We start from the raw sequence: 11,421 nt of genomic DNA, 5'->3' as shown, positions 1-11,421 counted from the left end.
GAGGCCCGGAACTACAACTCCCAGCGTGCCCCGCGCGCGGCGCGCGGCGATGACGCACGCTCTCGCACCTCCCGGGCGACGGCGCCGCGGGGTGACATGGCGGCCGTGCGGGAGCGGCGGTGAAGGTGAGCCACGGGCGGGGCCGGGCCGAGGGGGCCTGGCAGCTGCTCCAGGCCGGCCCAGTCTCTCCGAGGGTCTCCTCCGGAGAGGCAGGGATAAGGGCAGGGACGGGTGAGTGTCGGACGCGCTGGGGCAGGGTCCTGAGGGGCCGCGAGGAGGGCGCTTCCCGCCCTTTTCTCCCGCCCCTAAGGGCTGAGGGGAGGCGGCGTCCGTCCGGAGCGTCAACCCAGGGCATTCTGCGGGCACCGGTATGGTGGGGGAGCAGGGCCCAGAGCATCCCTGAGGCACACCGGGATGGCGGGGGAGCAGGCCCAGAACATCCCTGAGGCACACCGGGATGGCGGGGGAGCAGGCCCAGAGCATCCCTGAGGCACGCAGGGATGGGGGGAGTAGAGCCGGGGGCATTCTCCGGGCACACCGGGATGGCGGGGGAGCAGAGCCGTGGGCATTCTCCGGGCACACCGGGCTGGCGGGGAGCAGAGCCGGGGCCATTCTCCGGGCACACCGGGATAGCGGGGGAGCAGAGCCGGGGCCATTCTCCGGGCACACCGGGCTGGCGGGGGAGCAGAGCCCAGAGCATCCCTGAGCCACACCGGGATGGCGGGGGAGCAGAGCCGGGGCCATTCTCCGGGCACACCGGGCTGGCGGGGGAGCAGAGCCGGGGCCATTCTCCGGGCACACAGGGCTGGCGGGGGAGCAGAGCCGGGGCCATTCTCCGGGCACACCGGGCTGGCGGGGGAGCAGAGCCGGGGCCATTCTCCGGGCACACAGGGCTGGCGGGGGAGCAGAGCCCCTGACGGCGGAGCTCGGTAGCCTGTGTCCATCATCGGTCACTCTGCCACAGGGGTGGAGACCGGCTGGACTCGGCGTCGCTGAAGGAGCTGCGGGACCGAGTGCGGCCGGGGCGAGGGAGAAGGCAGGGAAAACTGCTGCCATTTGTCTTCGAGAGGGCCTCAAGCTGGCCATGCGTGACTTGTGAAAACGTAACTCATCCTGAAAGTAAGCAGAGGATGGGGAGGAGTGATCACTGCGAGCCTGTTTATTGGGAGAAAGAATCTTTTTTCCTGATGCATGAGTTGTATAAAGTGGAACAATTTCTTTATGAAAAGACAGAAGATAGTCCTTGAAATGCATATTTGTCTAGTTCTTGTAAAGATGCTCGTTTGGATCACAGAGTTATGGAATGGTTTGGGTTGGAAGGGACCATAAAGATTATCTAGTTCCACCCCCTGCTATGGGCAGGGCACATTTTACCAGACAGGGTGGATCAAGTTCTGTCCAGCCTGGCCTTGAGCACCTCCAGGGATGGGGCAGCCACAGCTTCTCTGTGAAGCCTCTGCCAGGGCCTCACCATCCTCACAGGGAAGAATTTCTCCCCAATATCCCATCTAACCCTGCCCTCTTTACATGGAAAACCTTTCCCCCTTGTCCTGTAACTACAGCACCTGGATAGGTGGTGACACTTGGTGACACTGCTCTGTGCTGGATTTTCCCTCTAGCGCAATGTCCCTGCTGTTTACTCGTTCCAACTCAATAGTTGCAGTGAAGAAGGATAAAAGACACATGGCTGAGGTAAATGCTTCTCCACTTAAACATTTTGTCACTGCAAAGAAGAAAATCAATGGTATCTTTGAACAGCTGGCTGCCTACATCAACGAGAGCTCCTCGTTCCTAGAAGGTAATTTGAGTTCTTGAACTGTGAGTGTGTAACAGTGCTCTACCTCCGCATGATTTCCCCAAAACACACACCAGCCCCCTCAATCAGTTAAACAGAGCTGTTAAATCAGTGTTTATTTATACATGCCTGTCTGTTTATGCATTCATGTTTGTAAGAAAAAACCGAAAATTATTTTGTTGAATCTGGGTGGAGTTCAGGTTCATGTTGAGAAACTGAGCTAGTTAGGGAGCTGTGCTTGGTTTTTATATTTGGGAGATTTTTAATTAATTACACAACCCCAGTAGGTATTTTTTGCCTATAATCCTTTCAATATTCTTGCCTGAACACATCATTGCTACTGACATGTAACATTCACCAGTAATTGGCTTAAACAGCTTAAGGCACAGACAGATTTTATCTCTAAGGGTGCTGGCCTCTCTGCACTGCTGGCTGTTCTGTTCAAGGCAGTCCCAAGAATGAGCAGTTATGAGATACACACAAGAGTCCATTTGCTAAATCCTGTTGTAAAGTTGCTTCAGGGTGTCACTGCTATGTCAATTTAGCTGTGTGACACAGATAAATATTGACACCATCACAGAGAGGGGTTTCACCCAGGTCTGACCCCGATGGCCTCTGGCATTCAGAGACATGATCTGTTTTGATTTTAGAAACACACAAGAATGCAGAACTTGATCCTGTCACCACAGAAGAGCAGGTTCTGGAAGTCAAAGGCTACCTGTCAAAAGTCAGTGGTATTAGTGAAGTGCTGGCAAGACGACACATGAAAGTTGCTTTTTTTGGGAGGTGAGTCACGTGCTTGTGTTGCCTATGCTCCCCATTCAGCAAAGCTTTTCAGTATTGTAGCCAGTAAAAATATTTATATAAACACCAGTGCTTTAGCTTTTGTTTGTAATGTCTGTGTCCCTGATACAGGTGCTCTTGTAAATTGGAAACAAGTATTGTATCGTGTAATTCTTCAATTTGAAGAACTCTTCAAATAGGGAAATAGAAAAGTCTTTTTGCAGGTTGCCTCTGGCGCCTAAATTGTTAATGGCTCTGATACAGCTTGGCTGTAGAGAACTTGCTTTTGTAACATCAGAATGAGCGCACCTGGCTCTTGGAAGCTGAAACGCTGTCCTTAATCTGGCTGCAGGACAAGCAATGGGAAGAGCACTGTGATAAATGCCATGCTGTGGGACAAAGTTCTGCCTTCAGGAATTGGACACACCACTAATTGCTTCTTGCGCGTGGAAGGGACAGATGGACACGAGGCTTTCCTGCTGACCGAAGGTTCAGAGGAAAAGAAGAGTGTTAAGGTACAATTTTCTCTAGCATGAGGCTAAGGATAAGAGCTCTACAGAAATGGCAGAAAAGGAAAGAAAAAAAAATTCACAGTTAAGGATTTTAATAATTAAAGGAGTGGAGATGAAGAATGAGTCTTTGTTAGATGTAGGAAGTAAGGAATGAAGCAAGCTGCAGGATGGGGACTTGTTCGTTTTATGGAAGAGATGATATGTTGTATTTGTTAGTGACAGCAGGGAACAGTGACTCAGGAAGTTCTGAGCTTTGTATAACTGACAGAATCACAGACTTCCTGGTAATTCCTCAGTATCCTTCCCTGACAGGAAAAATCTCTAATAAACTCTCACTAGCAGTTGCCTTTTTTCTAGGACACTCAGGAAGGTTTTATGTGGAAAACCTTCCAGGGAGAAAATAATTTGAACTTGGGCTTTATCTCAAATTGTCTGTGAACAGCCCTGAAGGGAGGATAATTGTGTTAGTGGGTCTTGGCATACAGGAAATGTTATTTCCATCTTTTCGTAGACCGTAAACCAGCTGGCTCATGCCCTTCATCAGGATGAACATCTGAATGCTGGCAGCCTAGTCAGTGTAATGTGGCCCAATTCCAAATGTTCTCTCTTAAAGGACGACCTGGTGCTGATGGACAGGTGAGAAATAGCTTTCTTTCCTTTCCTGCTTATCACAGACTAATTATGGAAATGTTTTCAGATATATATTTAACAAACCTCAAGGGAATTGACCCTGTTCTATGACAGTGACCAAGGTCCCTTGCTGTAATTAACAGTGCAATTTTCTTGGTCATTACTTCCTTTTAGCCTGTACTCTGTCACCTCAGGGCAGTGTAGCACAGACATGGGAATTTAATGCTCTGAGAAGCTCTTATTAACTTATTAAATTCTGTTTTTGCTGTATTCACAGCACAGTAATAGCTCATTTCTTTTTATTTCTAGCCCTGGCATTGATGTAACCACTGAGCTGGACAGCTGGATTGACAAATTCTGTCTTGATGCTGATGTATTTGTCCTGGTGGCAAATTCTGAATCAACATTGATGCAAACTGTATGTGCAAGTCCACTTCAATGAATTTGGCTAAAGGTTAAACATATTTGACATATTAATTTAAAAAGGTTTTGTTCCTTTTCCTTAGGAGAAGCAGTTCTTTCACAAGGTGAATGAACGTCTATCTCGACCCAATATATTTATTTTAAATAACCGCTGGGATGCATCTGCCTCTGAACCAGAATACATGGAAGAGGTTTGTGATGTGTTTACCTCTCTTTGCATGGATATTATGGAGTCTGTTTTGACTCTGGTCCTTGGGGATACAATCAGTGCTATGTGTGATGGTTTTACAGGTTGGATTTTTATGAGGGAACACAGACTAGTGATCAGGACGTTACCCTTGACATTTCTGAGCAGGAAATCGAGAGTCTCACAGGGGCCCCTTGAAGTTAGATCACTTTAAAAAACCTCTGGAAAATTCCATTAAATAACAAATTTTTTTTTCTCATGTTTTTTTGGTAGCTTAGACCAGCAGAGGGCATTTGGGTGCCTGGTCTGACCTTTAGGAGCTGGATAATGGCTTTAACTGCATGTCTGGTGTTACCCCTCAGGTGCGCCGGCAGCACATGGAGCGCTGCACCAGTTTCCTGGTGGATGAGCTGGGCGTGGTGGATCGAGCCCAGGCAGGAGATCGGATTTTCTTTGTGTCTGCAAAAGAAGTGCTGAATGCCAGGATTCAGAGGGCTCAGGGGATGCCAGAAGGAGGTGAGGAAAGCTAGCAGAAACTTTCCAGTGACTTACAGAGATGAAAATAGAGAGTATCTTGTTTCAAAAAATGTGTAAAATTGGGGTAGGCCAAATTATTAATAAGGCAATCACAACAGAAGGGGTGACTTCATAGCACTTTTACATTGGTTCAGTGTAAAGCAAGAGCATTTTTGATGTCCAACATCTGATTGCTTTCTCAAAATTTAAGTGGTTGTTTTGTGCATTCCTTCTCTCAGGTGGAGCATTGGCAGATGGCTTTCAAGTAAGAATGCTTGAATTTCAAAGCTTCGAGAGGAGGTTTGAGGTGAGCATTATGTGTGCCGACCTTTTGGTTAGATTTTACTCCTGAAAGACTGGCACTTGTGGGGACACATTTTGGAAACAGATCATACAGGAATGAGTTAGTATGGTTCTGCCTGCTGCTAATCTTGGGCTGCCTTTTGTGTACAGGAATGCATCTCACAGTCAGCAGTAAAGACAAAATTTGAGCAGCACACGGTGAGAGCGAAGCAGATAGCGGAAGATGTGCGTCTCATCATGGACTCCGTGCACGTTGCTGCCCAGGAGCAGCGGTGAGAGCTGTGCTGCTGCTTGCATAACTGCAGTTTGTATTGTGGGAGAGATGTAAGGGAACGTGAGTATTTGAAATGCAAAGCAGAATCCAGTATGTTTGAGAGCAGGAAGGACATGTATTGGTGGTCTTGCTTCTAGTGAATCATGCAAGTATTGGGAAAAGGACCTTATTTTTGTCCTGTGCCATGACTGTGTAGTGCGTTGCAGATATTGATATGTTTTGTTACTGGGCGGGAAAATCTGGAATTTATTTCTGGAATTCAAATATATTTATAGATCAAAAATGCATTTATTTGGCATTTTGATGGACAGCGTTTTTTTTCCACCAGAGTTTACTGTCTGGAAATGCGAGAGGAACGTCAGGATCGTCTGGGTTTTATTGACAAACAGCTGGAGCTCCTTACTCAAGACTACAAGCGGAAAATCAAACAGATCACTGAAGAGGTAGAGAGGCAGGTAAGGAGGAGTGTCTGCAGAAAACTTGTCTGAAACGGCTGCCAGCGTGGTGGGGAAAACGCACAGTGCTGACAAAGCTTTGAAGTACTGAAAATGTGGGAGTTACATATGGGAAGAGGAGAAAAGCTTTCAGAATCTCTGTTTTCTCTCCTGTGCCCTTTCTCTAGGTGTCAAATGCAATGGCAGAAGAAATCAGACGGCTCTCTGTGTTGGTAGATGAATACCAAGCAGACTTCCACCCATCTCAAGTAGTTCTTAAAGTGTACAAGAGTGTAAGTGATGTTTGCTTAAGCGATTTAAGAGACCTTTTTTAGCTCTGAGTAATTACATCAGCTCATTGTTAGACATCTCAATCTTCCAACTAGGATATGAGCTAGAGCTTTAGTTTTTTAATCATCTCGGTAATAAATTGATACACGTTATATATCATATTATATAGATTGAACAGAACTTTTCCTGAGCTGAAGAGTCTACATGAGATTTTTTTTAATTTGCCTTTTCATCCTCTTCACTAAAAAATGGGGGGCGGTATGATATTACTGTTAGAACACTGGGCAGACAGATTGTGTGCTCCTGTTTTGCGAGGGTCTTTTTTAACTAGCAAGCATTAGCACCTTCAGCCTGCATCTTAGCTATGTTTATTCTAATCTTAATAACCCTTTCTTTGTTTGTCAGGAGCTGCATAAACACATCGAGGAAGGCCTGGGCCGTAACATGTCAGATCGTTGCTCCAGTGCTATCACAACTTCCCTGCAGTCAGTGCAGCAAGAAATGATAGGTCAGTTCCACAGGCAATACTGCCCTTTCTCTTCCCTTGGATTGCAAGGGAAATAACTAGGTAGATGATCTGGGTTTCTCATTAATCCAATGGCTGATGTGCAGCTGACACCATCGTAGTTCCCATCTTGATGAGTAATGCTGTTGTGTGGAGGACTAGTTCTGTGTCTGAACTTAGGCAGTGATTTCTTAATGAATATGTACAGTCACAGCGCATGACAGAGTGGAACTGTGGCGAAATTCGGGAGATTCTCACACCAAATCCTAATGAAATACAAATTACCTGGAACTAGGTGCCTGTCTGAATATGGTGCCTAAAGAACTGGGTTTCAGATTTTGTTTTCCAAGGTCTTGCTAATCTGTAAACTTCACCAGCTACCTATAAGGATTTTGGAGGGTCCACAGAAAGATTTCCTTCTGCATTGGTCTGAAGAACCAAGAATTGAACAATAATTGATGATCTATCTCTTGCTTTGCAACATGCTTGGCTTATGCAATTTAACATACTAAGAAAACTGACTGTAGAGGATGAAACAAACCATAAGCACCTTGATTATAGAATACAGGACCAGTTAATTCTTGTGAACTCAACAGACGTTTTTTGCATGTTTTTGTTTTCTCTCTGTGTAGATGGTTTAAAACCCCTCCTGCCCGTGTCTGTGCGGGGCCAGATAGACATGTTAATTCCCCGGCAGTGCTTCAGGCTCAGCTATGACCTGAACTGTGACAAGCTTTGTGCCGACTTCCAGGAGGACATAGAATTCCATTTCTCTCTTGGATGGACAATGCTGGTGAACAGATTTTTGGGACCAAAGAATGGTCGTCGGGCCTTGATGGGCTATAATGACCAGGTAGAGTACCTCATTGAGTGACTGAGGTAGATATTAATTATTTCAATGGCTGCTGAAGTTGCTTTGGTAGGAGGAGCAGTAGTTCGCCTCCTATTATTCTCTTCTTTGATTTTGTTTTGTCCCTGCTTTTCTAATTAGGTGCAGCGCCCTTTAACACCAGCAAATCCCAGTCTGCCTCCTTTGCCTCAGGGCTCTATGACCCAGGAAGAGCTCATGGTGTCCATGGTGACTGGACTGGCCTCTTTAACTTCCCGAACTTCCATGGGGATCATCGTGGTTGGTGGTGTGGTATGTGTGCATTCTGGGTAGCATTTTTATAACTTAAGTTGGAGCGCTGATGTAGACAGCACTTGCACTGCTGAATCCTGTCGATATTTGCTAATGACAGACAGGTTTTCTATTTCCCATTGCCCGTTTACTCCTTTGATCTTCCCTTTGAGTGTAGTGAGCTGACTTTGCAATGCTCTGTGCGCCATTGTTGGGAGTGCATATCAGTCTGAGATGATGGTGGTGTAATTTGTTTGTCCTTGTGCTTCTTTAGGTCTGGAAGGCTGTGGGTTGGAGACTGATTGCTCTCTCTTTTGGCCTCTATGGGCTGCTCTACGTGTACGAGCGCCTCACCTGGACCACCAAAGCCAAGGAGAGAGCCTTCAAGCGGCAGTTTGTGGAGTATGCTGGGGAGAAACTGCAGCTCATCGTCAGCTACACGGGCTCCAACTGCAGCCACCAAGTCCAGCAGTGAGTGCCCTGTGTTCAGCTAACACCTTATGGAAATTCTCTTCTTTGGGGTTTTCTTGTGCTATTCCTTGTTAAAAAAATATAACTTCAAGCTGAATTTCAGATTTTAAAAAATTTAATTATACATGTTTTTAAATAATATTACTTTTATTTTGAATATGTATTTGGGCGCTGTTAGGCATTAGTCTTAATATATTTCCATGTCTCAAATCAAAATGCTCTGACATATTCCTGTGCAGAAGTGTAAAGATGAGTGTCTGAGTCATGATACCATTATCCCTACACATCAAAGGGATTTATTCCTTGAATGTGCTGCTTGATGTCACTTTCCAACATTCTCAACTCTTCTTGTTTCACAGAGAGCTTGCTGGAACGTTTGCTCATTTGTGTCAGCAAGTGGATGTCACACGGGAGAATCTTGAGCAAGAAATTTCTGCCATGAATAAAAAAATAGAAGTTTTGGATTCACTGCAGAGCAAAGCAAAACTGCTCAGGTGAGATTTGATCTCAGGTGAGATTTGTTTTTCATGTGATTGCCCCAGGATGTTCATATGACCTGAGCTTAGAGTTCATTCTGTCTGCGTCATAGCACTTGATGTGCAGGTGTCAGCGCTTTTCCCTACCAAGTCATGTTCCCTTTCACTAGGTACTTTCACTAGGGTCATGTTCCCTTTCACTAGGTACTTTCCTATGGACTGTTGAGAGTCATTTAAAGCTTCTGTCTCACAAAGCACCTTTTTCTTCCTGTTTTTTATTTTTTTGGAATTACAGTTCCTTCCCATTTATGAAAACATACAGTCTTCCACTCCTGCAAACTCCTTCAGGCCCTTATAAAATTATGCAAAAAGTCTTGCCTTCACCTTCGTACCCAGTAGTCTGCTGCTTTCTTTACCCTGCAGAGGCTGTTGGGAAGACTTTTTGTAACATTCCTTACCTATACAGTAAGACCAATGTGAAGTGTGTCCAAAATCTCTATTTAAACCTCAAAGGGACTGACAGCAGGCAAGCATTCTTGACCTGCAAAGGAATGGCAGCAGCCTTTTCAAATGAACTTCTGGCACTCCATGCCTTGCTGTGTACTCATTTTTGTTGCACTTCTTTCTGACTGGCTTGAGAAGAGCTGTTTCATTCACCTAACAAAACTTTCTGTCCTTGCAGGAACAAAGCAGGTTGGCTTGACAGCGAGCTCAACATGTTCACACATCAGTATCTGCAGCAAAGCAGATAGTGTGAGAAAAAGAGAAAAACAACACTTTCCCTTCAGTGCTCTCCTAATTACTGCAGAGAACATGGTGGGTGATGGAATTCCTTAAAGGGAATGAGCAAGAGCATATTGCTGTGTTTCCAGTTGTTGTGTGAACAGTAGGATTCTGCTTCCCTGTTCTGTGTCCCACCTCTAAACACTACCTGTTAATAACTCTTCTTTTTCCTTGTGAGACCAGGCTACTTCAGGAGGAGTGTGTGCTTTCTACATTTACGGGGGGCTTTTACTGTACTTCATTTTGCTTTAAACAAATTTAAAGCAATCAAGTAAATGTTTATCAGGTTAAAAGTTATTCTGACACATCTTTATGGAGTCATTTGTTTTACTTCATAAAGACAGAACTTTTGATTTCCAAGCCCCAGGTTGACGTATGTGTGACAAGCAGCTGTTTGATTGAGCACAGATCCCACGCACGCAGACATGGTGGTGGTTTCACAAAGCATTTATAGCCCACACAGGCTTGTCTCTGAGGTTAACATTCCGTTATTCTAGAACATAACAGAAAATCACAATGCCACTGCATAGAAAGGTTTCTTGCTCTCAGGATGCTTAAACCTGTGAACAAAACCCAGTTCTCCTCTGGGGCAAGAGGGATTAAGATTTTGCTTTGGTAAGCTTAGTGAATTTGGAGTTAGTTTCTTCCTCTTAAGAGCTCTTTAATAACACAGTCTGGCCCGTTTCCCATCACGGACAAATAGTTTGCAAAGACAGACCTAGTTCCTGTGAAGGAGATAGTGCTGATCATTTGGCAGCTTGTTGAAGAAGAAAACCAGGAAAGAGAAGCCAGTTGACACAATGTAAAGCACTGCATTATGAGCTCAGTTGATGAATGTGGGGTTTTTTTTGGAAAAGCACAGCTGTCTTTCTGGAAGCAGGCCTGTGGAATTCCATTACCACTAGCTGGCCACAAGAACAGCATGTGGATTACACGCTGTAAGAGATGTTGCTTTATGGAGAGTTCCCACAGCATGTACAGTCTGGGCAGCAATAGGATTTGTTGTTTCTCTTCTGTTAAAAGTATCAGAACATGCTGGCCAGTACAGCTCTTCTGGCGTGGCAGGAGTTGTGGCTCTTGCAGTTCATGCCAGGGCAAGAATGGCTTAAAGCAACATAGTTTTTTAAATACATTCTTTATTTGCAAATACATGAAATTATTTGTTGAGTTTTGTTCTGATGGATTTGGAATATAATATTTGGGAATTGTAAGGACTTGAGTCTCTTCCAGTTGGAATTGGCAGAGAAGAAATTCTGGCTGATTTTAGGAGCTTGAGTAGGATTAAGTTCCTCTTTCAAAGCTTCTTTTCCTCCTTGTGGGTCAGTATTTTGCCATGTGTTGGTTATAATCTTTCCATTGCCTACAAAATATCTGAGGAATCCAGAATCAGATCCTGTAGTTCTGAGGTTAGTGACAACCTATATCTCTTCAGCATCACACACATAGAATATGGGCTGTCTTTGAGCAGGTCCCAGCTGAATTCAGAACCACTGAGCAGTGGGGTGTTTTTCATATTGACAAAGAGACTTTTCCCTTGAAAATGGCTTTAGGATTTCTCATTCATGCTCAGGTGTGAGTATATGTGCCTGTGATAAGTCCCATGTTTTTCATATCATGGAACTTCCAGAAAGAAGCAGCCTATACTTGAGGCAGTAAAAATAGTGAAATGTCAGTAAGTGCTTCTTAGGTAAGGCTGTTCTGAGATTTGCAGAAAGACTTGAGGTATCTTGATTGTGTAGGAGCTGGCAGTGAGACATCCCTAGAATGCAGAAAGGAAACAAACCTTTCCCTTCCAGTAGAAAGCTTTGACTCCAACTCAAACTGAAAAGCTGTTTCTATCAGGTTTTTTGACCTTGACTGGGTTCCTCAGGCATCTACCAGGATGGGAATATAGATTTGATCAAATCTGAGAACGAGC

At 45.1% G+C, this 11,421-nt stretch overlaps 1 protein-coding gene across 1 annotated transcript; it reads left to right on the top strand.

Moving 5' to 3' along the window:
- The first annotated feature begins 19 nt into the window (after nucleotides 1–19).
- Nucleotides 20–11,421, top strand: MFN2 (mitofusin 2). The gene is made up of 19 exons (XM_038159724.1): nucleotides 20–125; nucleotides 965–1,119; nucleotides 1,620–1,798; nucleotides 2,446–2,581; nucleotides 2,931–3,093; nucleotides 3,602–3,726; nucleotides 4,030–4,138; nucleotides 4,227–4,334; nucleotides 4,693–4,846; nucleotides 5,086–5,153; nucleotides 5,300–5,421; nucleotides 5,752–5,878; nucleotides 6,046–6,150; nucleotides 6,554–6,656; nucleotides 7,286–7,506; nucleotides 7,645–7,794; nucleotides 8,048–8,244; nucleotides 8,604–8,738; nucleotides 9,403–11,421. The coding sequence occupies exons 3-19, from the start codon at nucleotides 1,624–1,626 to the stop codon at nucleotides 9,470–9,472; spliced, it is 2,268 nt and encodes a 755-aa protein (XP_038015652.1). The 5' UTR covers nucleotides 20–125; nucleotides 965–1,119; nucleotides 1,620–1,623; the 3' UTR covers nucleotides 9,473–11,421.

The sequence above is a fragment of the Motacilla alba genome, chromosome 21 (assembly GCF_015832195.1).
Source record: "Motacilla alba alba isolate MOTALB_02 chromosome 21, Motacilla_alba_V1.0_pri, whole genome shotgun sequence".
NCBI classification, from domain to species: Eukaryota; Metazoa; Chordata; class Aves; order Passeriformes; family Motacillidae; genus Motacilla; species Motacilla alba.
The sequence above is the reverse complement of the archived record's forward strand: the minus strand, read 5'-3'. Positions and strand labels throughout refer to the sequence as shown.

Coding starts and splice junctions, on each gene's coding strand:
- MFN2 (XM_038159724.1), top strand. CDS start 1,624: ATGTCCCTGCTGTTTACTCGTTCCAACTCAATAGTTGCAGTGAAGAAG. Junction 4,847..5,085: donor TCAGGGGATGCCAGAAGGAG/GTGAGGAAAGCT, acceptor TCCTTCTCTCAG/GTGGAGCATTGGCAGATGGC. Junction 5,154..5,299: donor GCTTCGAGAGGAGGTTTGAG/GTGAGCATTATG, acceptor TTTTGTGTACAG/GAATGCATCTCACAGTCAGC.